The 27,797-nt window shown below is 44.4% G+C and overlaps 1 protein-coding gene across 1 annotated transcript; it reads left to right on the top strand.

Moving 5' to 3' along the window:
* Positions 1 to 292: 292 nt before the first annotated feature.
* Positions 293 to 27,794, top strand: mgaa (MAX dimerization protein MGA a; the record flags this gene model as incomplete). The annotated part of the gene is made up of 19 exons (XM_046413799.1): positions 293 to 2,010; positions 7,802 to 8,985; positions 11,436 to 13,302; positions 14,360 to 14,465; positions 16,056 to 16,550; positions 16,811 to 16,918; positions 17,843 to 17,971; positions 18,393 to 18,515; positions 19,150 to 19,868; positions 20,219 to 20,495; positions 22,008 to 22,135; positions 22,391 to 22,471; positions 22,978 to 23,083; positions 23,357 to 23,709; positions 24,187 to 24,582; positions 24,998 to 25,244; positions 26,055 to 26,234; positions 26,841 to 27,119; positions 27,574 to 27,794. Coding segments are annotated over exons 2-19 (6,924 nt in total), but the record flags the coding sequence as incomplete, so codon positions are not given.
* Between the last annotated feature and the right edge of the window lie 3 nt (positions 27,795 to 27,797).

The raw sequence follows: 27,797 nt of genomic DNA, 5'->3' as shown, positions 1-27,797 counted from the left end.
AGAACTTCAAGCAAAATGTATCTGAAGTAACAAAAGTAAAAGTATTCATGGCACTATAATATTGTCCTTAACACTGATGCACTGTTGATTCTGCAGTTTCATGTACTGCTGAGTTTACAGTACGTGATCCCGTCACAACAGAACTATGGAGAAAAACAATAATACTTCAATGAAATGTGGTACAAAATAGCAGAAATTACTCAGGTTCCTCAAAGTGCTTTCATGCTACACTAAATAAATGTACTGTAGGTTACTTCATTACATCACTACATGTTTATAGCACCGTTTTAAAACCTGAAAAAAACTCCCATAGACTTTGATGTCTAACGACCTGACCTCAAGCTGCTCCTTCACATGTAAGGTCAGCTGATCAAACAGCTGATCAAAGTGCTCTGAGAAACTGGGTCAACACCACATGTGGTCCTCTTCAGTCCGGCTGGGCCCGCGGTACCATCACATCACACTGACCTGAAGCGAACGAACGCAAAGGTTTGACAGACAGAAGAAATAACGAGTATCTGTAAAGGCACACACACCTCAGCAGGACAGTGAATTAAGAACTCGTGGATTCGTTTAGTTCGTCAGTACCGTCCGGTCAACTGTTAGCCGGCTAGCCGCTGTGCTCTCCGCTTGCTCCACAGCAGTTAGCCGTGTGTTAGCAGTGAGCTAACGTGGCTTCAGTCCTCTAGGTGTCGCTGCAGCGCAGTGTTTAAGTCTGCATTCGGACCAACGACAGTGAAAAAATGTGGCGGTAGATCAATAACACACACACACACACACACACAACACGCGTTAAGCCATATATTCCCGAAATTTATAAACAACTGCACGCCGTGAACGTTTTCTCCCAGCGCATGCGCCGTAACGCGCCACCCCGCAACACAAACAGGAACGCGCAAAGCTTGCGCGGTTCAATTCCGGCTTTGTTTCTTAATGTTAAATGATCCCATAGCCAGCGGCTCCATCATGGCTGAAGCCCATTGTTTGTTACGCGTATATCCGACCGTAACTCCCACTGACCAGCACATTCAAACGCATCACTTCCTCTACTGGTCCACATTAGCGGCCATATCACAAACAGGTACAGTAACACCGACTGTCACCACATCTTTAAACGAGCTTCCGGCTCGGGGATCTCACGACGTCAGCTGCTGCGACGACCCGAACTGAGAAAACAGAAGCCGAGCAGGACAACTGAACCGCAGGATCCCGTCTCATGACTCCCGTTAACAAAACGTTTAAACCGACTGAGTCCAATTTGGGTGAACGCGGCCATCAGTTACCGTCCATAAACAGAGTCAAACACAAGGAAACGTCGGACTCATGTCACATCCAGAACCGAAGTTATACGTGCCTTCGCCGCAGTGGTCACAACAGCAGACTGACTGATTCCAGTCCAACCTGAAATTCATTGCTAACTAAACTCTTCCTTTTGCTCCACACGATGATGTCACACAAGTGTAGCCTGGCTCGAAACAGGGAACACGGGATCATAAAGTCACAGCTATTCGATCTAATAGCATCGAGGCCTAGAGAGCATTTTATTCTATTAATGGTAATTAGTTTGACTAAAACGTGCAGATAATTTCTGTTAACAAAACTAAGCAGCCAGTTATCCGTCTAATACAATCGGTCATGGCGTATGCCCCCAGCATCCAAGTGGTTTTAATGATCCAATAAATAGTCCAGCAGGTCAGAGACGCCACCTCGCTGTTCTACGGCTCTTCTACCGCATAACGAGCGGTAGATCCTCCGGTCTCGGTGCTGAGAGCAGCCGGGACGACGTTTGAACCAGGTGGCGGCAGCAAGATGGCGTCCGAGGCTGCGCAGTACAGGAGAAGCGGAGCACGGGCAATGACGTTTCAGTGCAAGGAGACCGTAAGCAGTTTCCCCCCTCAGTTAGAAAAGATCCACGATGTCGATGGGGTTGACACGACGAAAAAAACAGACGATAAGGCACGGATTAGCGTTACACCGTCGAAACATTTGATCTGCTGGAGCAGGCAGAAGGTAATCTGTGTGCTTTCATCAGAGCACATGGTCGAAGTGAGTCCATGCAGGCCGAGCGTGAGCTTTAGTGCTTAATGGGAAGCCATTACTGGGCTCAGCATCAGGCCTGTTGCTGCTAGCTAGTTACCTTCTCTGTAGGGATCACCTTCAGACCAGTGTACCAAAATCAAACAAATTGAGCTGAAACTGAACAGAAATGGTTATTGATTGTAAGAAGATAAAATTACCTTCACTTAGCCTGACTGATGAGATTTTTCATCAGTTTGAGTTTACATGCCGCTGGTAAATGGCAACATGCACCTCAGTTTCAGCATACATTGTTTAGGGGTTTTAGTGTTGAAGTCAACATGTGGCTTACAGCAGTAACTCAGTTCAGACTCCTGCTCGGCTTTGTTTGGTGTGCTGTGGCAGTGAGATTGCTGCATGAGGATTGGTCTTTGAAACACAACAGCTAGCTTAATAAAATAACTCTTATCAGCAATATGCATTTCTTAAGATTGAAAGTTTAGGTGTCTGTTGAACTGCAGTGGACAGGTAGCCCACCTGTTGGAAGTTCACTTGATGATCATTCTGTTTTTCCCCTGAAGCTAATGGTTATCTGCTGGCTGGATGTTAGAAAGGCTACGGCTGCTGTTTTTCTATGTTTTTCTTTTTGATAAAAAATTCTATATGCAGACCCAAACCAGAAATGTGCTCAGCTGAAATTTTACTTTCTGCATGCATAAGTGCGCTAGGGTCCGCATCACATAGACATTGTAAGCAGAGGGTGTATGCAGCGGTTCTGTGTGGACATCTGTGTGTCCACTATGCTACAACAAGTTACAGAACTTGTGAACATATGTGGAGCGCAGGATCCACATTCTGATCGCAACTATTCCTGTAAAGTTTCATGACGGCATCCTGCACTGTTGTGACACTATTTGTCCGCAGAAAGACATAAACACGTGGTGAACTACCAAAACCGCTTCTGTGGTAGTTCCTGCCACCGTAGATTTCACAAAGGGAAACGATGCCAGCCAGTCTCTCGCAGCTGGTAAATACACAGTATAGTTTTATAGTGCGTTTGTCCAGGACTGTGGATGAATCCACGTTTGGTGCTCCAGTGAGTATTTCTGGCAGCAGGATGGTGTGTGTTGGCACAGAGGAAGAAGACATCAGTGTGATACTCACATGACACTTGTCAGTAGATTATACACTTCCTGATGGTTTGGTTTTACAAGGGAAAGTTGGATTGCACTAAAGGCCAACATGTTAGCACACAGTTGCCTACCTAGCAGAAGCTGTGTGATGCTGATGCTGTTGAACCCCTTTCAGACATGCACCTCGTTGCATAAGTGTTGGCGGCATTACAGTGGTGTCATGTTGATATTGATCCTGTCCCACGGTCTTCACTGTGGCACATGTTAAGGCTACAGCAATGATAATATTTAGAAATTCAATCAGTGGATCCACTGAGCCGATTTGTTCATTGAAAAGTGGAACGAGCGTCCCTCATGCTTTAGACAGTTCTAAAAGAACCAATAATTAGTCCGTACAGGAAGTTTTAAAATCCATTACTTCATATCATTAATTTCCATCTCAGTGTTGTTAGTTGTCACGTGTTGTTGTGCAGGTGTAATTACTGTCTGAACAGCAGCTCTGTAATGGTCGCATCATGTCTGAATGAAGCCATCGTGGCACACGTCTGTGTCAGAGACATCAGCAGTTGTACATTCAACACTGAGTGAGATGTGCGTTATATGAGGGCTTTATTGAATGAGAGAGTTTCATAAAAGGTTGGGATTCGTAGTGTTGTGTTGGGCCAGATTGGCACATGATGTGAAGTGTTAAACATATAATATGTGGCAGCAGAAGCAACATACTCTGCGTTTAAGTTCCTGATAGCAGCAGAATTTATAATTTTAGACAGAGGAGATTACTGTAGTGTTACGGCTGTTCCACCGCAAATAAATATATGTTTTGATGTATAATCCAGTTTCACCCTTCGCAGCTGTATCCGTCAGTATTCGAGTTTACATGCTTTTTTTCACTTTGTTATGAAGGGTGATGTTGGGAAGGTTAAGAGAAAAATATACGCATAGTAATTTTTTATTCTAGTTTGAATTGACTCAGAATGAGAATAATTTATTGATCACTGGGGGAATATTTGATAGAGTTGCTCCAACCAAGATAAGAAGTCTCCATGCTAAAGAGTTATAATAAAAATAGAAATAAGGAATATACCTAAATTATAAAAATAAATATAAAAGTACGTGCACACGTAATGTAAATTCACACAAGTATGTGGTGAATTTACATTAATAGTGCAAAATCAGTGCAGCAAGTACAGTGAAAATTGCAGAACTCAGTGTCTGACACTCCGAGGGAGGTTTTGTAAAGTCTGATGGCCGCAGGCAGGAATGACTTCCTGTGCCACTCTGTGGAGCGTTGTGGTGGACTCAGTCTGTCGCTGAAAGAACTCCTGTGCCTAACCAAGACATCGTGGACAGAGTGGGAGACACTGTCCAAGATGGTGTGTAACTTAGACAGCATCCTCCTTTCTGACACCACCGTCGCAGAGGCCTTCTCCACCGCCACGACATCGCCGGCTTTCTGAATCAGTTAATTGATAGACCACTCTCAACCTGCTGCCCCAGCACACAACAGCAAACAGGATAGCACTGGCCACCACAGACCTGTATAATATTCTCAAATCTTCAGCATTGTCCTGCAGGTGTTAAACAACACAATTTAGCAAGTAGATGATGGCGTCTTCAACTCCTAGTTGGGGCTGGTAGGCAAACTGGAGGGGGTTCAGAAGTGGCCTAACCATAGGCCTTAGCTGCTCCAGAACAAGTCTTTCCAGAGTCTTCATAATGTGGGTGGTTAATGCCAAGGGTCTGTAGTCCTTGAAGCCACTAGGACATGACGCCTTTGGCACAGAAATGAAGACTCAGGCTTAAGCAGAAGACATGGTGAAGTACTCCACACGGCTAGGAGGGGGGGTATAAGCTTTGAGTACCTTGGGGCTAATACCATCAGGACCAGCAGCCTTGCTTGAATGGAGTCTCCTCAGCCGACTCCTCACTTGGTCAGCTGTGAAGGACACTGTAGAGGAAACATGGAGGGGGTTGGCAGCTGACAACAGAGGAGTCCTGGGGTTGGTGGGTCAGGGGCCACGGTGTCAGATCTGTTGAAGTACAGGTTAAATTCACTGGCCCTGTCCATGCTAGACTCAACTCCTCTGCTGCTTTTCAGGTAACAGAAACTGGTGATGTTCTTCATGCCATTCCAGACATCCCTCATGTTGTTCTGCTGGAGTTTCAACTCCAGCTTCCTCCTGTATCTGTCCTCGGCCTCCCTGATTTTTACTCTTAAGTCCCCCTGTGTCCTCACCTGATCCCTTGGCAAATAATATGGTTGGAATCCAACAGCTAATAGTTCAGTGTCTGGGCAGCAGATGCGTTCCTTAACTGTAATGTGACCAGGGTTACACCATCTGTTGTTAACTAGAACAGCAAGCCCCCCTCTTTTACACTTATTGCTGTGTGTGCGGCCCTGGTCAGCCTGAAGAATCTCAAAGCCCTCAGTGGAAACATTATTGTCGGGTATAACCTGATGCAGCCATGTTTCCGTAAAACGAGCTGCAGTAGTTCTGTAAGCTTCATGTTTAACTGACTCTACTTTATTTATATACAAACATCATATTTGTAATTCTTGGCACACTTCAAATGGAAAACTGCTTTTTCTGAAACAAGATACCCTAGCGGCCCACCAGGTACTTTGCCTCTTTACAGATTACTGAGTCTTTCTTGATCTTGCTTCACATTGTCATCACTCTTAGTATTCTTCCATGGCGTCAGTAGCTTGCAGGAAAAAACACAATCTGGCCATGCCAAACAATCACAGTTTTCGTTGTCTTCGTGTGGTTGCAGTTGGGAGGAGGTGCACATCTGTGTTTGTACCTTTGGTGTAGCTCGCTGTGTGATTATGTGCATATTGTCTCTTGTTACACCGCTACTCTTAATGCTTACGTTCAGGTCTGTCTGATCAATTGTGAATATGCTAAACCCAATTTCTCAACTCAGATATGCGACATACCACCATACCAAGGTTGCTGCGTGTAGTAAAAGGTAGTAAATTAAATGAGTCCAAATTGGGGGCAGCCGTGGCTTGTTGGAGGTTGGAGACGCGGCTTGTGATCGGAGGATCACCGGTTCGATTCCCCCAGGAAGGGCAGGAAAAATTTGGGTGTGGTGGAGTGATTAATGTGAAAAAATGCTCCCCCCCTTCATTAGCCGGCTGATGTGCCCTTGAGCAAGGCACTCAACCCCCCAGCCCACTGCTCCTGTGTGTGTTTCACTGCATGTAATTTGCTGGGTGTTGCATGTGTGTGTTCAACTAAGGATGGGTCAAATGCAGAAGACGAATTCAGTGTGTGTATGTAAAAATATATATACTGCCAATAAAAAGTTGATTATTATTGATTATTAAGGCCAGTAAAAAGTACTAAAAGTCATCTGAGAGGTAGTAAATTTGAGAACCCCCATCCAACTGGGCCTATACGTTTTTTAATTTTTAACTTTCGTGCTGGACTATCTCCTTAAATTACTAAACACGTGCGTGAATTTATTTTTATGTTGCAAGCAGGACCTGAGTGATAGGTATGATGTCACGTGTATCTCGTGCGCGTTGAAGCGATCTGGGCACTTGCTGCGAGTTGCTTGCTAGTTTAGCCAAATTCAGTTATGGGAAAGTGCAAGTTTTCAGAGCTCTGGCTGGAGAAATCAGCTTTTAAAGACTGGCTTAGGCGAGTGGTTGTAACGGCCGAGAGGCTTACTGCAACGTCTGTAAAAAGACATTGAATATCACCTGGATGGGGGTGAAGGTGGTTAAATCGCACATGGACTCGAGTAGCCACCAAGTTAGGATGCAGGGACATAATGCGCAGAGGTCCGCCGTCACTGTTTTGCTCTGGCACTACGGCTACAACTACGCCCTCAACCTCCATTGCTCCCTCAACCTCGCCTGCCCGCCTCCCGCAGACGCTCTGCTCTACCACTTCTAGGCTGCAGGCCGAGGTACTGTGGTGTTTAGATTTGGCAGCTAAACACCACTCATTCAAGTCGAATGATGGCATAGGAGAGCTGTTCAGCAAGATGTTCCCGGATTCCCAAATTGCCAAATCGTTTGCCTTGGCCAAGGATAAAACCGGCTACATGATCGAGTTTGGCATTGCCCCCTATTTTAAGAGGCAACTGATTGAGGCCATAAATCATGCCGGACCGTACGTTATTAAACTTATTTGTTCCCTTTCAAATTCCAGTGTGTAGCTCATTCTAAAGGTCCAGTCTGTCTTCTCATTGTTATAATTACCTTGTTAAATTGTGGGGAAGTATGTTAATTCATTGTAGAAAGATATTTCATTACTTTACTTGTCACTTTACTTCACACTTTACGCTGCTACAGTTGAAGCTTGAAGTTTGAAGTAGTAAAAAATATTGTGAAGGTAGTAAAAAAGGTAGTAAAAGGTAGTAAATTCTTCATTCAAAGAATCTCTGTATAAACCCTGCATACATGTTGATGTAGCCTTATCGTATGACCAATTAATTCTGTGGCCTCTTTCTGTCGTACTGTGTTGAAGAATCCTGAGGTTAACCATTCTAGAACCACTTCATGCATGTTTATAACTGGAAAACACCAACCAGAATAAGCATTATGAATAAATGTATGACATCTTGGTCCTTCTTTAGTCTTTTTGACATGCATAATGGCAAGTAGTTCATAGGAGTTTATTGTTTTTGTTTTTCAGGATGTTGTCTTGAGGCATCATACAGATGTATAAAAAGTGAGAGCCTCCTGCCCTTCAGATGTCTGGAACCTGTTCATGGCTTCTACAAAGAAGCGGAAAGGAATGGTGTTCCATCAGGAAGGGACACCCACCTCAGCAGCAGCACCCGCAGGGGACCTTCCACCTGCATGCTTTGTGGTTCTGAAACCAGGGAAGGCAGGTGGAGGTGGGATGGAACAAAGCACCCATGAAACCAGTGAGGAGGCAGATATGATTGGTAAACCCAACATGTACCCATCAGAGGAAGCCATCAGGACTTTTGCTGGGTTACCTGCTATGAAACAACCTGTCAATTTAAGCTCTCAGTCGGGCACCCTGCCGCCTGATAGCATCTGTAACGGCATCAAAGTGACCCTGGACAACAACAGCATGTGGAATGAGTTTTTTAGATGCAAAACAGAGATGATTCTGACTAAACAAGGCAGCAGGATGTTTCCTTACTGCCGCTTTCGAATCTCTGGTTTGCAGCCATCTAGGAAGTACTCTCTGATCATGGACATTCAACCATTAGACAGCAGTCGATACAAGTGGACCGGCACCAGCTGGCAAATTGCTGGAAAGGCAGAGTGTTATGTTAAGAGTGAACCATTCCCTCATCCAGAGTCTCCATCAACAGGTCATCAGTGGATGCAGAAACCAGTGTCCTTTTACAAGCTGAAGCTCACAAACAACATCACAGACCAAGAAGGAAACACTATCCTGCATCCAATGCACCGCTACTTGCCACGACTGCATGTGATCCAAACTGACAAAGTTGCAAAGGACATTAAGCTAAGTGGTCCCAGTGTTGTCACATTCACTTTTCCCCAGACTGAGTTTATGGCAGTCACAGCTTACCAAAACTCACAGTTTGCTCAGCTCAAAGTTGACTACAACCCATTTACTAAAGGACTGAAGGAGGAGGGCTCCAGTTCATGTGACCTAAAATTGAAATTGAACTCTGGCAAAGACTTGCGCAAAGATGGAGGCACAACAACCAACGAGCAACATCCTTTGAAGAAGAGTTTGAAGTCTTTGCTTGCAAACCATAAACCGAGAAGCTCAAAAGCAGTGGACTCCAAGCCTTTGACGTCAGGTGACCTCCAGAAAAATTCCATTACAGTCAAGGATCAGTCAGCTGCCAAGGTCACTGAAGAAAGTTCATGGTAAGAGTTCCACTTTGACAGTGAAGATGGTGTACTATTCAAACGGTGTGTACCAAACATCAGGTTTGATGAAGACCAACTTCTATCAGCATATTTTAGAATACACTGAAATATCGTTTCATGGCTATGCACCTTAAGGCCCAATGGTGTTTTGTTAGCTACTGCATCTCTTGTGCTTCCTTTTCTCTTCACCAAATGTAGCTAGCATGCATATGTCTATGATCTTTTACTCAGTTTACGCCCTGTGTTTTTGCTTTAACATGGGCTTGGTTTATTGTCTCCCCACTTACCCTCAAGGCAGTGGTCCCCAACCTTTTTCTAACTGCGGACCGGTAAACGCTTGACAATTTTACCACGGACCGGGGGGTATGAAATAATAATAATAAACGTGAATCCACTGTGTACTCATATGGAACTTTATTAGCACATTGCTCCAACAATATAATGCTATTATAACATCAAACTCTCTGGTCGCCCGTGAATGAATCTCCTGTATGTTTGCGTGTCCAATGTGCCTCTATTCACACGCTGTCCCCACAAATCCAGTTTGGCTTTAAATGCAGAGTTGAGTTTTGAGTATATATTTGAGCATTGAGTTCATTGAGCAAGCTGAATATGTCGCACAAATAAGCCAGTTTTTTGACCCATTCCTCATCACTGAAATGTGCTGCCAGTGGTGACTTCTTTTCTGAGAGAAATCTTTGCAGCTGTTCTCGTAGTTCAAACACTCTGGCCAGTAATTTCCCACGAGATAACCATCTTATCTCTGTGTATAAGAGAAGGCGTCTGTGCTCCGCATCTCCTCACAAAGCTGCTCAAACATTTGAGCGATTTGAACAGTTCTGCGCCTGTGGTGTTGGATTGCAATGATAGTGCACATAACAAATCCTCGTGCACATCCTCCTGATAAATATATTGCACATAAACAAGCAGTAACGCCTTGTTGTCAACATCTGTAGATTCATCAACCTGGAGTGCGTACCACGGTGATTTATCAATCCTCTCCAACAACTATGTCTCAATGTCTTCCGCTATTTCCTCAATGCGCCGAGTCACTGTGTTCAGAGGCACCTGTGATATCTTTTTAACAGCATCCTCTCCTAGAAGTTCACGGCTAATGTCTTTAGTGGAGGGCAAGATCAATTCTTCACCAATAGTGAATGACTTTTTAGCCTCAGCAATACGATTCGCCACTAAGTATGATGCTCTCAGTGCATTTTCATTTACTGATGTGGTGGCCCTCAGTAATTTCTTCTGTCCTTCGTGTTCATGTTTTTTTCTTTCAAAATACTCCAGGGGCTTGTCTTTTATTCCTGGGTGCTTGGTCTCTAAGTGGCAAAGCAGTTTTGAAGGCTTCATTGCCTCGTTTGAGAGCCGGTTGCCGTATATTATGCAGAGCGGGCTTGGTGTGTGGGAATCACCTGTCGCGATAAATCCATACTTCAAGTAGGACTCCTGGTACAGTCTGCTAAAACCTTTCTTTTTCTTGGAAGTCGTAGGCTGCTCTTCTCTCTCTTCATTGTGCCTTTTCCCTTTCACAAAGAAACTTTCCAAAGACAGCTGTTTACTCATTTTGCTAGCTGGGTTAAATTTTGGTGCTCAAATGAGGAGATGTAACAGAGAGGAGAATATGGTCATTTCACTTTTCAAAATAAAAGACCGCTCGACTCAGATAATAAATAAAACAGAAATAAATAATTAATTCTTGTGCGGTCCGATACTGATTGATCCCGGTCCGTGGCCCGGGGGTTGGGGACCACTGCCTTAAGACACAACTTTTCACTGTGATGGATAATTTAGCTTATCAGAGTGTCCATTTGGTGCCAGTTTTTGTGTCTTGGAGGATTTCAGTGACACAAACAAGTGGGAGAAATTCGAGTCAAATGTTGTCTATGTTTAAAAAGGGTTAGGGTTAGGCTTAACCCTAACCCTAATTGGACATCTAATTACAGTAACCTGCAATACACTGCGGCTGGCTGCTGCAGACAGACAGAATTGGAGTAAAGATAGATCCACTTTTTAAACCTAGCAGTTTAACATAGTAAAGCGTGAACTCTACTTCTGCTGGTTAATGTCTCCAGATCAGAAGAAAATCCATTTGTTTCTTCCTCCAGAAGCTTCAGCTCTGCCAGCAGCTCTCTCCTCCAGAGCTTCCTGGCTCTCAGCAACTGAGCAGCCGCTCTGATCCACCATTCTAATTGGTCCTCCGCACACAACATGCTGCAAAGCAATGCAACACACAACTTGTGCTCAAGTTGAATATTTTCACTGTCAGTACTCCAACAATTCTGATAAAAAAATGCTAATTGCCAGAAAATGGAAACTGTTGCAAACCCTTATTAATTCTTTCTTTCTTTAAACATAAGCTAAGTGCATGACATTAAACATATGGCCACTAATACTGATGTGACTAATGTGATGTTTTAACTGTTTCTGATTTCCTTCTATAGCAGTCCAAGTCCAGCTCAGAAGTTATTTTCTGAACTTATTCGGGAGGCTCATGTTTCACTGCAGAGATGCAGCTTGGAGCAGCTGAGCGCCAGTAACAACACCTCTCACAGAAATGAGCTAAACAACACTAAAACTACCACTTTGAAAAGAAATGGACAAGATGTTCCTAAGAGGGAAAGAACATCTACTGAAACACATAGTGAAGCATCACCTGCAAAGAAAGGTGAAACTGTTGCACAAACAAAGATGAAAGTTAAGGTTAAAGACAAGGACCTTTTGAATTTTGTTAACTGCAAGGACATTGTCAGGACAGATTGTTCTGATGTCAGTAATGTTGCAGCTGCTCCAGCAGTGTCCCAGAACTTCTCTGTGGACTCAGACCACAAATATAAGTCTGAAGCACAATCGCAGGTGAAAGTGAAGCAGCATAAACGGCCAGCACCTCTGCCTCTGCCAGCCCTGGCTCTTTTTTTGAAGCAGCATTCGACGAAATCCAGACAGGCAAAGAGCATGTCGGCCTCCCCTTCCACGGCTACGGAATCACAGAGTCCTCCTGCAGCTTCTGCATGTCCGCCTTCTAATCACACCCACAGTCCAACTTGTCCCTCAAAGGATTTCAGTGGTGATGTCACAAGATCTGACGACCACACCTCTGGACGTGCTAGTGTACACATTCATCCAGATGAAATGGTTTCTGCTGGCAATGGAGAAGCAGTTGAAATCAACCATCAGCCTTCAAGTCTAACATGTTCAGATGCTGTTGCCACTACAGATCCAAAGGGACAAGGAACTAATGATATCTTGGCCTCCATTTCAGTTGATGAAGGTACAGACTCAGAGCCAGCAGTGCTAGATCGTACACCAGTGTTACTCAACTCAGATCAGTCATTTTCTACACTTGGGACATATATATCCGCCATTTCCTCAGCTCTTACTACCTCTTCTCGGTCCCCCCTTTTAACGCCGCAACTTGACACAGTGTTACCTGCCCCAAGTTCTCCACAAACACCAACCATCACTGAGTCTTCCACACTACCTTTAGACTCTCCCACTATGAAGTCAGATTCATTGCTACCAGACCCGGAATGTTCTTCTTTTGGCTTTGAGCCTTTGTCACCTGCTAGCTCTCCAGAACCTTTACCTTCCCTGCCAGCCTCAGTAACTTCACAACTCAATTGCACTACTTCTGAACCAGCTCCAAGCACAGTACCCTCTGAAGAGTTACAGCATAGTGAAGACTCTGCAGGCTCTGTGTTTAAATGGCATACAGTGTTACCTCCACCTGAGCGGTACATGGACACTTCATTCACCACATTTCAGCCCACACCACAGACTCTTCCTTTAGCGACTGTTACGTCGCCATTGTTGCCTTCCCAGACTCCCTCCCACCCTGAACCACAGACTTTTGACTCTACATCCACACCTCCCCCTGATACCACTTCATCATTTCAAGAGAACGAACAGTCGTTGCCCTTCCCTGCAGAACTGTCACCCTTGGCACTTCAGTTGCCGTTGTCTCCAACCTTTTCTTCATTAGATGGAGACGGACTGTCACCCACACCTTCACTCACTGACCTTGTGCACTTTTTCACCACCGATGACCTTGGAATGGGAGTGGACTTTTCAAACTCAGAGGCAGTGGCTGTCCCCTGTCCATCTCCAAGTACAGTAGAGGCAAATGCACATGAGATGTCCCAACAGGCACAGCCAATCCCGGGCAACAAACCCTGCAAGCGCAAGAAATCCCGACGGCGAAAGCTTGCAAAGACTGATATGGATCAGAAGATGGATGACTCGGTCTATACTAGCATGAAGCCTAACCTGGAGGAAGTGGAGGAGCAGCTATTTATCTCATTTACATCAAAGGTAAACCTAAATAAAGTTAAATTGCTGCACATCAAGTGTTTGTTTCAGTTAAGATGTGGATTGCTCTTTTGAGGCACATGAACACTTGTTTAGTGTGTCCTATGGCCAACAGATGAGTCAAATCAAATGGTAACGCAGTGGTGTGTTTTGGATTTTACAATGTGATCCGATAGAGATGTGACTAGACATGATCCAGCAGGCCTGAGCATAGGATGTCATGCAGAATGGTTGTGTGACACTGACACACGATGTTTCTGCTACCTCCACACAGTCACACGGTAGAAAATAGTTTTCGTCTGTAGAGGTCAGTTCTTCTCTGTCTATCAGAAACTACTCATGCTTTTAATCCACTGTGGTTTTATATTTGTAACATTTTTCCAGAGCCTAGGAAAGCAAAGACATTTTTTGGATGTGTCATATCCTAATGTTAATCATCAGTTACTTGAAAGAAGGCCTGAGTTGTTAGTTGTTTGGCCTATAGAGCAGATGCACCAGAGAGCTCTGCTGGCCCAGCGCCAACTATTGGGTTAGACCTCATCTAACTTGAACACAGATGAAAAGTTTTAGTTATGCAGCTCATCTCAACTTTCCAGATGTGCTGATAGTGAAACTATCAGCACAACTATCAGCACAAATATTTTCACAGATTTTTTTCCACTTTGTAACTTTATGGGAAAAAGTCTTTTGGACCAGTGTGTGTCACATGATGTTGTAATTACACAATTTGGCCACAATGACACTGATGTAAAGTCCGTGAGTCAGAAGGAGAAACTTCATTGAGCATGTCCAGTGGGCCTCACAAAGCAAAAGCAAACCCCGAATCGAAAAACTTTATTGACTTTCTTGACTTCATCTTCCAAAAGATTCTGAGAAGAAGAAGTATGTGTCATCATCAGAATATTTTTCTTCTGTCCAGTAATGTCCTGTTGTGAGATGTTACAGGTGTCAGAGCCTCCGGGTGACACCAGCAGAACTTCAGACTTGCAATAATCTTGTTGATAATGCTATGTCTAACCTAATATGACAGAAAATTAAAAACCAGAAATTCGTATTTCAGGAGGCCCTCAAACTTCACATCGTGGACTCGTCTGAAGAAATGGTCTCACAGCCTCGGACGACACCTGAAAGTCACCTGCAACAAACAACTGACACACCTGAAAATGGTAACAGCACGATTATGATTGTGTTATTACAGGCATGCTGAAACATTTACTCGGTTAACACGTTGGTAGAATAACAAGATGAATTTTAGTTTCATCTCTGTGTGTCCTGAGAGAAGGCTAGAATGTGTTTAGCCTAGCTTACCATAAACACGGGAAGCAGGGGGAAACTGTTAGCCTGGCTAAATCACAGGAAAAACAAGCAAAACATGTACCAGCTCTAAGTGTCTCTGACATACATGTTGTGTGTTGTTTGTTAACAAGCCACTCGGTTTAGTGTAAAGAAAGTCCATTCTGAAAATGTCCACAGTTAATGAACCTTCGTTTTATAAAAGATGACAGCCTGAGATGTTGCAATTTTAAGATAATGTCTCAGTTTCTCCTCATTCGGTCAGACTTAGTGAAATGACTCTCATTACAGTTTACACATCACAGCAGATCTACAGAGGCACAGACTGACCTACAATACACTCTTTGACTTGTTTATGATTCACATCACTTGTCAACATTTAAAGTCTCAAAAAGCATGTTTTCAGAATGTTTTCAGAATGTACAATATCTTTACACTTGACCACAATAATTATGTGTTGTTTCTTCAGAGAAAGAAGATTTTTAGTGTTTAACCTGCTCCTGAAAGATGACGCCCCCAGCCTTCACAGCTGTATCAATGTTAGGAGTCAGATCCTGAGTAGCTGCCAATCGCTGAATGTATTGAATTTGTTGTATGAGATGCTGACAAAACTGAGACCAGTTTGCTCTTCAAATCTGAATCATGGGCTTATTTGGATGGAGTGGGTGTCAGATCAGGAGCCTTGACTTTGAATGGCAAGCGAAATATGGTCTGTAGCCCCTGCTGAGACTCGTAGAAATCTTCTGATCTTGTCTTTGTATGATTCCTTCAGCATCAGTTCCAATGGCAGGAGTATTTCTTCTGGGAAAACAGGCAGGGTCATCGTTTGACCGCTGCGTCTCACACAGTCATATGTCACACATTGGAATGTTGTGACAGCTTGTTGCAGGCTTGCATCTTTTTGTCCAGATTATTCAGGTTGTCTTCGGATCAATAAAGCCTCATCTTATCTCACAAGATTATTGCAAGGTCCTGCAGCCATTCTGCATCCTGTGATTCCACCACTGGTTTTTCCTGTTTTTGCTTCAGCACTGCTCCTCATCTTCACCATCTCACTCCAGTGTGGTAATGCAGGCTATGAATAATCTCCATGTCAGTAAGAAGGAAGTCAAACTGGTTCAGATTGTGGCCTTCAGGACATTACCAGTTCAGACAAATGCAGCCATTCTTAACGACTTTGAACATGATTCTTCCTGGTGCTGTACTCGCATCACCTGCCTTTTTCTGACCACTGATGGTTACCTTCTGTAGCTGGGCAGACAGCCTGGTCCAGTCCACCCTGACCCCTATCATTCCTAACAGTAGTAAATGTTATGAACGTGTGAAACCTTAGCCTAATCTAAACCTGCTTCATAACCACATAACATTAGAGTCTTACCAGCTAACTGTTGATAGTTGGCCTGATATTCAGATGCAGTGAAGCCTTGGGTTCACAAACATTACCTGTGTTTCCAATCACACAGATGCAAACATGGATGCTGGTGAAAGCTCACTCCCTGACAGCATCCACCCTCATAACTTTCCTGCCAAACTGTGGTGTTTGGTGAACAACCCAGAAATCCCAGCCATCTGCTGGGACAGTGACGGCGATGTCATCGTCATTGATCAGCGTCTCTTTGAGAGACAGATTCTGTCTCCAAGCACCACAAGCTCGGACACCACCGGCACCTTCAAAACAACCAACTTCTCAAGCTTTGTCCGTCAGCTCAATCTGTACGGCTTCAGGAAAGTTGATCCAGTGTTAAACCACCACCCGTCCGGAGACAGTGGGACGTATCATTGCTTCTGCAACCAAAACTTCAAGCGAAGTTGCCCTGAACTTGTTGCGAGTGTGAGGAGGCTCACTGTCAACAATAGGGCCAAGCTACAAGCTGGTCTGAGTGTCAGCTGTCGGCACCCGAGTCAATACCAGCAGTGCGGTGGAGGTGAAGATGGCAGAGATAAAACTGTGAAAAGAGGCAAGTGTGACTGCATGACTTTGTACTACTGTACTGTCAGATATGCTCACTGTCAGCTAGCTATAAAAACCCAATCTAACATGGACTGTGTTAGCTGATTTTTGTTTTTTTACCTCTGCTTCCACTGTTTGTGCTGAGCTAAGCTAACCACATCCAGGACTCTGCAACATGTCAAACCTTTCTAACGAACCAAATGTGTCCCAGACTGTGTAACCATTTATGAAATGAACACAAGAGATAATGAAGTTGTTTATCCACAGTAGAGACGGCAGACAGTTTGGAGGAGATTGCTGCCTTTGAGAAGATTCTTCTCAGAGATTTGAAGCTGATGAGACACAGACAGGTGATCCATCCTGTGCTGCAGGAAGGTACGTCTTGTCTTTAATCTTCTCCAGGAGCTTCACAGAGTAGTTGCTAGTCTTCCTGGGGTAATTTGTTGTCTTTCTAAAGAAGACAACAAATTAAAATGATGCAGTATCAGCGAGACACTGTGACTATACTAGCCAGCTGTGAAGATCGACAAGTAAAATGACATAATCAAAAGTAGTAACTACAATGGAAACAAAAACAGAATTGTCAATAATCAGCAATAACATAATAACTTCTGTGTGAGATTCATCAGTTTTTGTTTTATATATTGACCCTGTTGAACCTTTTCATTATTATAATCGTTAAATAAATAATTAAAGTTCTCGTATCACTGCATATCTGACAACATATCCGTCGATGCTGATCCATCTGCTGATATATGAATGGCTGATATCAGCTGGCCAATGTATCAGTCAGGCTCCATCTTAAATGTTCAGACAGATTTTAGGCTGATTAGTTCACTAGAGGCCATAAGCTGTACTGATACACAATAAACAATAGTGATCTGTCAGCTTTCTTCTCTTCATGTATATTTGTTAACCAAACATTTCTGTCGTTTATTTGATTCAGAAGTCATCATTTGAACAATGATGTGCAACAGTGGATCTGCCAAACCCTCAACAGTTTGGAGCCTAATTATCAGTTTAATGAGTCATTCATCAGAAAAATATTCAGCGATGGTTTTGATGTTTTAGCTGCTGTTTTCCCCAGTAGGACAGTTAAAACTTTGCAGTTTTTCTCTGGCTTATCAGACTGAGTCATCAACATGCTGGTCCATCTAAATACTTACTTTGAGGATAGGAGCTGAGGGGAAAAAAGTGAGCGACTGCAGCTTTAGTTGTAGCTGAAGCTAACAGACACACCTGATCGTAATGAAAAGGCGAGTCCAAAGTCTCTGTGTCTGTTGTTCTCTGTGAAATCAGTCGGTCTGAAGATGAACCTGCTGGATCCGACTCTGGCCATAGACCTGCAGTACCTTGGGGTTCGCCTGCCCATCCCCCCTCCTGGAGTCTCTCTGGAGCCGCTGACCCAGGAGCTGCCGCTGGCTCAAGGTTGGTGCCTTCGTGCTGAGGGTTAGACTCAGGCCTACAACCAGTGCCTCTAAGCACTAGACAGAATGTTTTATTATTTTTAAAATAACTTTATGGACAGTTGAATGATGACATCAGTCTCATGATCAGGTTTCCATCATAAATGCTGGTACATACACATAATGCACTTCATGTAGCAAAAAATATTCAAGTAAATTTAGTTAGTGGCTCAGTAAGCCCAGTATGACACAAGGGATATGGACTAATTTATCCCCCCAGTCCCAAAACCAACACAGACTGATCTTCTTGTAGACATTACATTAAAGTAAAAAATATTATAATTAGTTATTATTATAGTCAGGTTGCTGCTCCCATGCATCTCAGACTTCCTGCGTAGCGTCCACAGGAAACACAGAAGCACTGCTTTTCTTTTTGTCTGCAGGTGTTTGTGCAGCGTTCGTGTCCAGAACAGGAAAAACAACAGATGTGACGCAGATTAAAGGTTGGAGAGAGAAATTCTCTCCGTCAGAGGCACCACCCACTCTGGCACCACCCAAACCTGAGGGTAATTTCGTGTATTTAGTGATCAAACACCAGCATCTGGATTATTCTGCTGTTTGTGGCCCTTTTATCTAATTCTCATTTTAATGTTGGTTCTCAGGTCTCGTCAGAAACGATACTGATAGCTGTCCTCAGTTCACAAGTCCTAGATTCACGCATTAAAGCATCTGTTGTCTGAACATTCGCTGTTCTTCTTTGTCTTCACTGTCAGGAAACTGGAGCATCAGTTTAACACACTTTCATACTCTCCTCAGTGTCCAAACTGAGTGAAATGTGAACATGCACACATAAGACACATGTTGACATCATTCAGTGTGACGTCCACTTTCTGCAGACATCTTTATCTCTGATGTCTGACCAGAATAAATGTTGAAAAAATTCACTTCAATCATCATCAAGGTTTTAAGCTTTCCTCAGTATCACAGTAATCCGGTGACTGGACATCCATGGCTGCACTGCTAACAGGAGCTGCTAACAGTTGATTCAGCTCACTCTGAATGGAGACTGTTTGGGCTACATGTAAAAAAAATAAAGACTAAAAATGTTGCTCTAGTGGTAGCTCACAGCTGACTGACTGGCTGAAAGACTGTGAACCTCTTCTCAGGGCTCGTTTGTGTTAAATCATTTGTGTTCTGCAGCTGGTCCCAGTTCAGATGTGCCAAAGAAGAACCTGTCAGCGTTCTGCAGCGACATGTTGGACGAGTATTTGGAGAATGAAGGGAAGCTGATTGACGAGCGAGCCGCCAGCTTCTCTCAGCCTCTGGTGGAGCCGGTGGTGTACGAGCTGCCCACCAGGAGCACTAGCTACGTCCGCACCCTTGACAGTGTCCTGAAGAAACAGCCCAGCAGCTCCCCCACCTCGGACCTCATATCTGGATTCATCCCCCCTTCCAAGAGACCCAAAGTCACTGTCAGAGAGACCAAAACATCCAGGAGAGAAAACACAAAGCAGAAAGGTCCAAAATACAATAAACCCAGAGCAGAACCATCTCCCACTTCAGCTGAGTCAAACCTGGACCCTAAGCATGCAGTACAGATCCCAGACTCTGTCTATCTTCAACCTACAACCATCAAGACAAGGAAGAAACTCAAACCCAAGACCTCGTCACAGACCCTCAGTCCCCCTAGGTCCACAGCCCCCCTGCCCTCAGACGACATGGCCCCGCTGGAGTCGGACTCTGAGCTGGGGGCCGATGAGCGCACTGACAGCTGCAGGAAGAATGGAGGAGCTGTGATGACCCGAGCTCTGCTGAGGCAAAAGGACCTAGAGGACAGGGTGGTCTGGGAGGGCAGACCCCGGACCAGCATCACTGAGGAGAGGGCCACCATTGCTCTGACATCACTCTTCACCCTGATGGTAAGAGGTCGCAGTTGTAGGTATCAGCACTGACACCAAACCGAAACCAGTTTCTCTATCAAAATGTGTCCAAAGACAACCAGCTCAGCAGGAAGCAGGCAAATCTCTGATCTAAGAAAGAGATATTTGATGTTTGAGTAGCTGACATTTTTAATTCTTCACTGCTACAAACACACCATAGTGCAGTGCGGCAGTGAAAGTATTGAAACCACACTACACAAATGGTCCCACACTGAAATATTACTTTTGTAAAAGTATCCAAGTATAATCAGAGGTATTGAGAGAAATTAAAAGAATGTGTTCACACTGCATGATAGTCTGTAGTGTACCCTGACTCCTGTCCTCCTCAGGGTTTCGTCAGTGAGAACCCCACTGCTCCCATCCAGCTGACCCAGAGGCCAGCTCCTCCCTGCCTGAATGACTTTTGTAGGCTGGGCTGCATCTGTTCCAGTCTGGCCTACTCCTCCAGGATCAGCCACTGTGGCCAGCCTACCTGCATGTTCGGATGCAGCTGCCTCAAACAGAAGGTGGTCCTCCTCAAGAACCTGGACGGCTCAGATTCCAGCCCTTCCCACCCTGGGAATAACAAGAAGAGGAAGAGGAAGAGGAGGATGAAGATGGCCTACGGTAAGTACACCACCTGCATAGAGGAGGACAATGACAGTGCTGAGTTTGTTTCTGTGTGCAGCCACAGAGTTTTCTGAATATTCCAAACCTCTGAATGGGTGATGGAGTACTTCAGATAAAACTACACAGCTGAGTTAATCAGTGCAGTCAGACTGTTTCAGCTCTCAATGCTTCCAGGCTTCATGCGAAGCTAAGCTAGGCTAACCAGATGTTGGCTGTACCTTCATATTTAGCATACAGACATAAGTGGAACTTTATGTGATCGTGTGACTCCACGAGAGGAAGAGGCGCCTTGTTAAACTGTTTCTTTAAAGGCCTCAGTCTGTGGGTTAGTGGCGTGTCTCTGTCAGTATGCTGGTCTGAAGTCAGTCTTATTTACTTTCAGATGAGTTCATGTTTTTGGCAGCAAAGCAGTGACATACTGTAACTCTAGGTTCTGTGAACACAGACTTTGCCCTCTGTGGCTGTCGCTTGTGCGTTCATCCCTCACTTGGGCAGAACTGAAGACTTTTAGTGAAAACTCTTAATGTGCCCCCCACCTGCCACCTTGTGTATAAGCTGAGCTGCAACTGAAAAAATCAGCTTTCATCGAGTTAAAGGAAGCAGTGAGATCCACAGCTTATACTGACACTGCACTTCTACTAGCCCTGAGTTAAATGTGTGCTGAAACACGACTAATGTTTTGGGTGACGTGACTCCACACTGGCACCTCTCAGCCTCATGTTTAGTCGATTTTCAGGGGATAACCCCACAAACCCTGGAGCTGGCAAGCCCCCTGGTTAAACCAGGTTTGTAACATCAGCAGCTAACGGCTCCCTGAGCTTGGTGTGGCCTGCTAATTCGGTATACTTCAGAATTTCTCAGCTTTCTCAGATTTCTTGACGCCTTCTGAAGGCTGACAGCAGCCTAACTGAGCTTTGCGGGTGACGTCCTACCTCAGGGATTCAGCCAAGCCAAGACTCCGGTGCACTCAGACTGAAAGTGACATCACTGTGTCCTGCAGTTAGAAAGCTGCCAGCGAGTCACCAAGCACACGGTTCACACTAATTTGACCCTTTTTATCAGCCTAAGTTCTTCTTTGCTTGAAGTTGCTGATTTGTTGGGCTACTTTAAATTGGCGACAGGCTGCTGCTGCCGTCTTGTTCCTTCCGTCAGTTAAATAGCAGTTAATTTAAAAATTAACGGCAGCAGGAGGGTCATGATGAGGTGAGGGGGCGTTTGTTTGAAAAAAGTTGAGAACCACTGGTATACTTGAAGAACAAATATTACTGAAAGTATACAGAAGACTGCAGCTGAACATTTAATATCCATAAATTCACCTTATAGACACCACTGTTGAGCATACTCAAAGCTTCTGTGTGGTCTTGTTTAAACCTGAAGTCCTCCACACTTTGTTTCTGTAAATAAATCAGGTGCTCAGTGTAGCATCGCATAACAACTTCTGACTTCAGACTCTGTCATCATGTGATCTCATCCATCATCTCCTGCCTTTGATTTTCTCCCCACTCGTAGTTCTAAAGGAGGCCGACAGCGTTTCCCAGCCTGCCGAGCGGGTCCAGACTCTGTGGAGAAGGGACGATCCAGAATGTGAACCAGACTCGATCCACATCCCAGAACCGGCACCCTTAACAGACCAGGCTGTAAGGACTCACAGACGGACTCATAGAGTGTTGTGGCAGATTCTGAAGTTAAAGGCCTCCACTGAGACGAACGTATCCACAGCCTTCTTACTGTGATAAAAACCAGAGAAAGCACACAGATCTGTAACTTTAGAGGAATTATTTCTTCCAATCAACTAATTGAATTCAGCAGGAGCTTCAGCAGGAGCTTCAGCAGAGACGGTGCATGTCATCAGTCTGATTGTTGACGGACAAATTGTGTGTTTGTGTTTGCAGGACAGAAGTGATAATCACAGTAGCTGTGCCAGGGTTAGAGGCTACACAGGGAGGAAGACAATCCACAAGCAGAAGCACAAGGTGAGGCTCCTGACTGGCTTGAGGGGACAAAACTCCTCATCAGTCCTTCAGCTCAGTCTCATCTAAGTGAGTCAGGTGTGGTTCACCACATCAAAGGTAGAGCTTCCTGCACCTCACAGCGTCGGCTTGAAGGAAATCAGGGGGAGGAGAAAGCTTTGAACCAAATCAGACAAATTCCCTCTGATACTGAGAGTGTTTTAACCGCTGATAGAACTTGACTGCGGGATATCACACACTGACACAAAAGCTACAAAGCAACAGAGACTGAGATCACTGCTGAATCAGTGCCTCATCTTTATGTTGTGCTCTGAGCAGGTGGACGGTGCACAGGGGGAAGCTTATTGTTGGTCGTGTGTGATTACAATGGTGGAGTTAGTCTTGACATTAACTGGGGAGAAATACTATATAATCTCAAACATCAAACATTGCAGCAGTGTCCCCAAAGATCTTCAGCCCTGACACTTCAAACTTGTGCTCAACTCAACTTGTACTGTTGTTTCCTCCAGGAGTCGTCATGTGGCTTGAAGTCTAAGGACCCTCAGCTGAAAGCTTGGAAACAGAGAGACCTGAAAATCAAGGAAGCAAAGAGCAAACCCTCTGGTCCTCCTCCAGGTAGGTCTGCTGACTTGTTGTTTAATATGTGAGGTAAATTTTACATGAGCTGCCTGATGTCCAGCTGAGAGAAACCTTTGCAAAGGAACTTTGTATTAGTTCAGACAAAGTCAATTTAACAATCTGAAAATTAACCTGACCAAGTGAGTCTGTTGGTGTCAGTTGGAAACTGAGGTCAGTAGTCCTGTTTACCTTAATAGAGACATCATGATCTTCTGTGTTTAGTTGTTTGTGGTTGAGAAGTGATTCAGCATTGGGGTTTTTCTTGAGCAGATAAACCAGTTCAGCCAGCTCTCTCTGACTGGACTTTGGTTCCAGCAGAATCACCCCTGAAGCCATCCAAGCGTCTGATCATCTTGGCGGAGTGTAAGTGGACAAGTGATGCTGACCGGAGCCATGTGTTGAAGGAGCTGTGCGAGAGGATGGCCTGGGATCAACTGGACCAGCCTTTCTGGATCAAAAAGTATCTCATCAGTCCAATCAGTCAGACTGTGGAGGGAAGCGGCAGTGACCGCTGCATCCAGTACAAAATCCACATCTCTAGGCCCAAACTGGACCCAGTGAAACCAGCAGCACCAGTGAAACCACAACATCAAGAAAAACACAGGCAGACAGAACCACAGCAGGTGGGTGAAAATCAAAGTTCTGTGTGATACAGATATCTTTGCAAAAACCATTAAGCTGCGATATGAATGATTGTTGGTGAGACAAAAAAATCTAAAAGTGAGTCGTAGAGTAGTTCTGACAGATGCGGATGTATCATCTGCATACATCTGACAATCTTGTGGTGAGCCATTTATATGTAATCTGAAAAGAAGCAGACTGAGAACAGAAGCCTGTGGGACTCCTGTAGTATTTGCAATATTTATTTCTTCTTATTAATCCAAACACACTGTTCACGGACTGTAAGATTTTATCTGAAATAAGAATAAGAAAATCAGATTGAGTCTGTCGAATGCCCTGACTACACTTTTTTTTAAAATTTTGATTGTCAATCTGTACTGGCTGTAGATAATTACTGTATATTTACTGTATGATGAAGTGTCTCAGTGGTTCTGTAGCCTTTGTGTGGTGTTTTGAATGCACCCTGTTTCTCCACACAGGAGCACCTGAAACGGGAGGCCAGGGAGGATGAACCTCTTGAAGATTGGCAGCGAGAGGTGGAGGAGGAAGAGGCGGAGTCTCTCGAAGAGTGTCAGCAGGAAGTGGAGGAGGAAAAGGTAGAATCTCTTGAGTGTCAGCGGGAAGCGGAGGAGGAAGAATTAGAGCCTTTTGAAGATTGGCAACGAGAGGTGGAGGAAGGTGATGTCAAGGAGGATGCAGGATCAGCAGTTCACCAGGTGCATTATGGGAGAGAGAGCAGTAGAAAGGAAGTGAAAATAAGGATGAAGAAGAAGAAGATGGTCAGTATGGCTCTACCCTTCCTGACAGGAATCTCCCCCGCCGGATTCCTCTCAGCTACAAGGAAACAGTCAGGTGGAACAGACCATCTGGTCCAGGTAGCTTCACTTTTTTGTCACCTCCTCAACTGACTTTTCAACTCATAGTGCGTTAACTGACTGCTGACCTTTGACTGCATGTAAAGATGGACATCATGAGAGCTTAACTCCTTTTGCCACTGGCTGCCAGCTTCATGTAGCACTTCATTCAGCACATAGCTGCCCTTTCAGCTTCTGTTGCAGCTGCCATTTTATCCTCCAGCAGTGTTTCAACAGAATCACCAGCTGAAAACATTTAAACTGTTTCATGTCAGCTGTAACTATAACATGTACATTTGCTTTTTCCTTTCTAGTTTATCATTGAAAACATTTGGTGTCGGATTGTTAAATCTTGGAGGCTGGAAGACAGAAAACAATGAAACTCAATAAAATCTGTGATGTTCTGACATCTGAGCTCTCCTTTTTGCTTCTACAGGTGAACGGGAAGTTCTATCCACTAGCAAAGATCCAGCTGGGGAAGATGGGGGCCCTCCATCCAGCGAACCGGCTGGCAGCATATCTCACTGGCCGGGTGGGGTCCAACAGAAAGCAACAAGTTTCTTTGCCCCCTTCATCCAGCTCCAGACTTTCTCAGAGCCAGAGTTCAGATCCGACCTCCAAGAAGTGGTTCCCAGCTTCAGCTGTGCTTTCCGGCCTGCTCAGCATCCCAAACTCCTCTGCTGGTGAACAATTTTTTTCTTTTTGTTTTATAGCTTCCGTCTGCCATTCATGCAAAATCTAAAGCACAAGAGAATAATATAATTTCATTGTGTTTGTTTTGTTTCTGCATGAACATGTGCCGCTGATCACCTGCTTTGTAAAAACAAAACAAAGGATTCTTTGCATTCAGCAACTTCAACTCTGGTGTTTTAAAACAGATTAAATTAAATTAGCAATTGTATTTCCAGTAAAAGTTAACATTTAGATATTGTAAAGAGTGAAGTGAAGGAAAATAAAAATCTTGGACAGGCTGTAGGGAGAGGTTGAATGTTAGCTCGCAGGTTAGTAAGTCCAGAAGCTTTGGCTGTTGCCTTCCTCAGCCAAGTAGCTAGCTTGGTAATTTAGTAAATTATATTACAAATTATTCTAACTAATTATTACAGGCTATGTTATTGCTAGTTCGCGGGCTAAAGCTGAATAACAGAAAGCTGAAAACTGGCACTAGAAGATTACGTGAACAAAGATTTGGGCCTCTGTTGCTTTAAGTCCTGACCTCCGTTGTTAACAAGCTAAAAATATTTGTTTTGTGGGTAACAGCAACACATAACACATAACAACTGTATTTAAAACACAACAGATTCAGTTATTTCTCTAGTTCTTCTGTTTGCAGGCTAATGATAGGAGCTGCAGGAGCTAATTTCCTTGTTTCTTAGCATGAAGAAGCTAGTGTTCACTGTGTTAGACTAACTGAAAGTTCTGTACCACAGAAACAAGACAAGGTTTGCTGGTGTTAAACTGAAGCTTTAACGTTGGCTGTCTGTGTGTCACAGTAGGTCAGCCTGCGGGAGTAAAGGTCCACCAGTCAGCTGCTTCCTCTGATCGTCCTGCAGGTGGAGCACCTGAGGCGGCGAAGTCCCAGGTTGTCATGTTCAAAGTGTACCCGGGCCCTAAGGGAGGGGCCAGTCAGGTCGGAAAGGCACCCCAACCCTCTGGTAGCTCCACCCCCACATCAGGTAACATTAAAGACCAATTTCTTTGTTTATTAATCGACCAGTATGTTATTAATCGCAGTTATTTATCTGCTGGATGGCTAAAATGCTGATGTTATTTTCAGATGAATAAAAAAGTGTGTCAGAGGTTAGTGGATTCATTTTAATTAGTGAGAAACAAACAGTAACAGTTTTGTCAGCCTTTAATGTGATTTAAAACGACTACACGAGTCAAACAGCTGGGAATGTGGTGGATTTTATATTTTCAATTGCTTTCATTTTTTTCTTCAGTTTTGTGAAAAATCAACTTGCTGAGACTCCAAACTTCTTGCAGATATGTAAACCACCACAGTCAGTTTCACGTCTCCTCGTTGTCCGAATGAAGACAAGCTTTATTTGCTGTTTTATGTGCTGCTTTATTCCCAGGTCATTTCACCACCTTATTTCAGTGCTGACTGTTTTTCAGGACTGATCTCGGTTTTTGTCTTTAAATGTGGTTTGTGGAGCAAAAATGTTTGTTCTGCTCTCTTGATGATAATGTTGTTACCTGTCACATTTCTGTTGTGGCTCACTGAGCTCTTGATGAATCCAGAACAAAAACCGTCTTCCTGCTGCTGTTGTGTGTTTCAGCCTCTCAGTTGAGCAGCTCTGTGGTCCCACCTGTAAATCCGACTCCTAAAGGCTCTCAGCTGTTGAGGTTTCAGGTGGCGGGTCTTCCTGGGAAGGTTTCTGCGCCGACTTCAGCAGCCTGGCCCCTGTCCTCCACCTCCAGTGGTCAGAGGATGATCCTGCAGCCGGTCCAGACAGTGTCAGGCGTCCAGTACTACCGCAGACCAGACGGTCAACTGGTCCAGCTGGTTCCTATCAGCCACCTGAGACCATTCAACACGAACAAGTCGGTTCAGAGAGGTGAGTTTCAGAACTAAATGGGGCACAGAAGCTGCAGGTACTTGTTTTCAGTAGTAGAGACTCACTATGTACATTTATTCAAGGACTGTATTAAAACATACATATTTGAGGTACTTTGTGTATCCTCTTCTCATACCACTTTGTACTTTTGGTCCACTATGTCTCAAACAAAAACGTTGTACTTGTATTTCACTAGTTTTATTATTACAGCTTTAGTTTACAAATGAACATTTTTACAAGTGTTTAAAAAGTTTACAAAATCTTATCTTAAAAATTAAACTGCCCAACAGTTTCTACAAGTACAGATGAAACCATTTGTCCATTTAATACTGCTGTCTGTCGTTTTCTACGACAAACAGTCCTGCAGTTTCCTGCAGGAAAGCTTTCTGTTCGCTTTTGTAGCAGCTGCTGGGTCTGTCTGACCAATCACATTTGGCTGTCTCTTCCCCTCCAGGCTCGTCCTCGCCCTCAGTCGTCCCTGCTGCGTTACCTCAGACTCCAGTCGTCACTGTTGTCAGCCAAAAGCCCCCTGTGACCACAGTAACAACCTCCTCCACTTCTTCTTCCTCCTCCACTTCCTCCATGTCGTCCTCTTCCTCCACCTCCTCCACTTTTTCTTCCTCCTCCACTTCCTCCACCTCCTCCATGTCATCCACTTCCTCCACTTCCTCCACCTCC

This window comes from Scatophagus argus, chromosome 15 (assembly GCF_020382885.2).
Source record: "Scatophagus argus isolate fScaArg1 chromosome 15, fScaArg1.pri, whole genome shotgun sequence".
In the NCBI taxonomy this organism is placed as follows: Eukaryota; Metazoa; Chordata; class Actinopteri; family Scatophagidae; genus Scatophagus; species Scatophagus argus.
The sequence above is the reverse complement of the archived record's forward strand: the minus strand, read 5'-3'. Positions and strand labels throughout refer to the sequence as shown.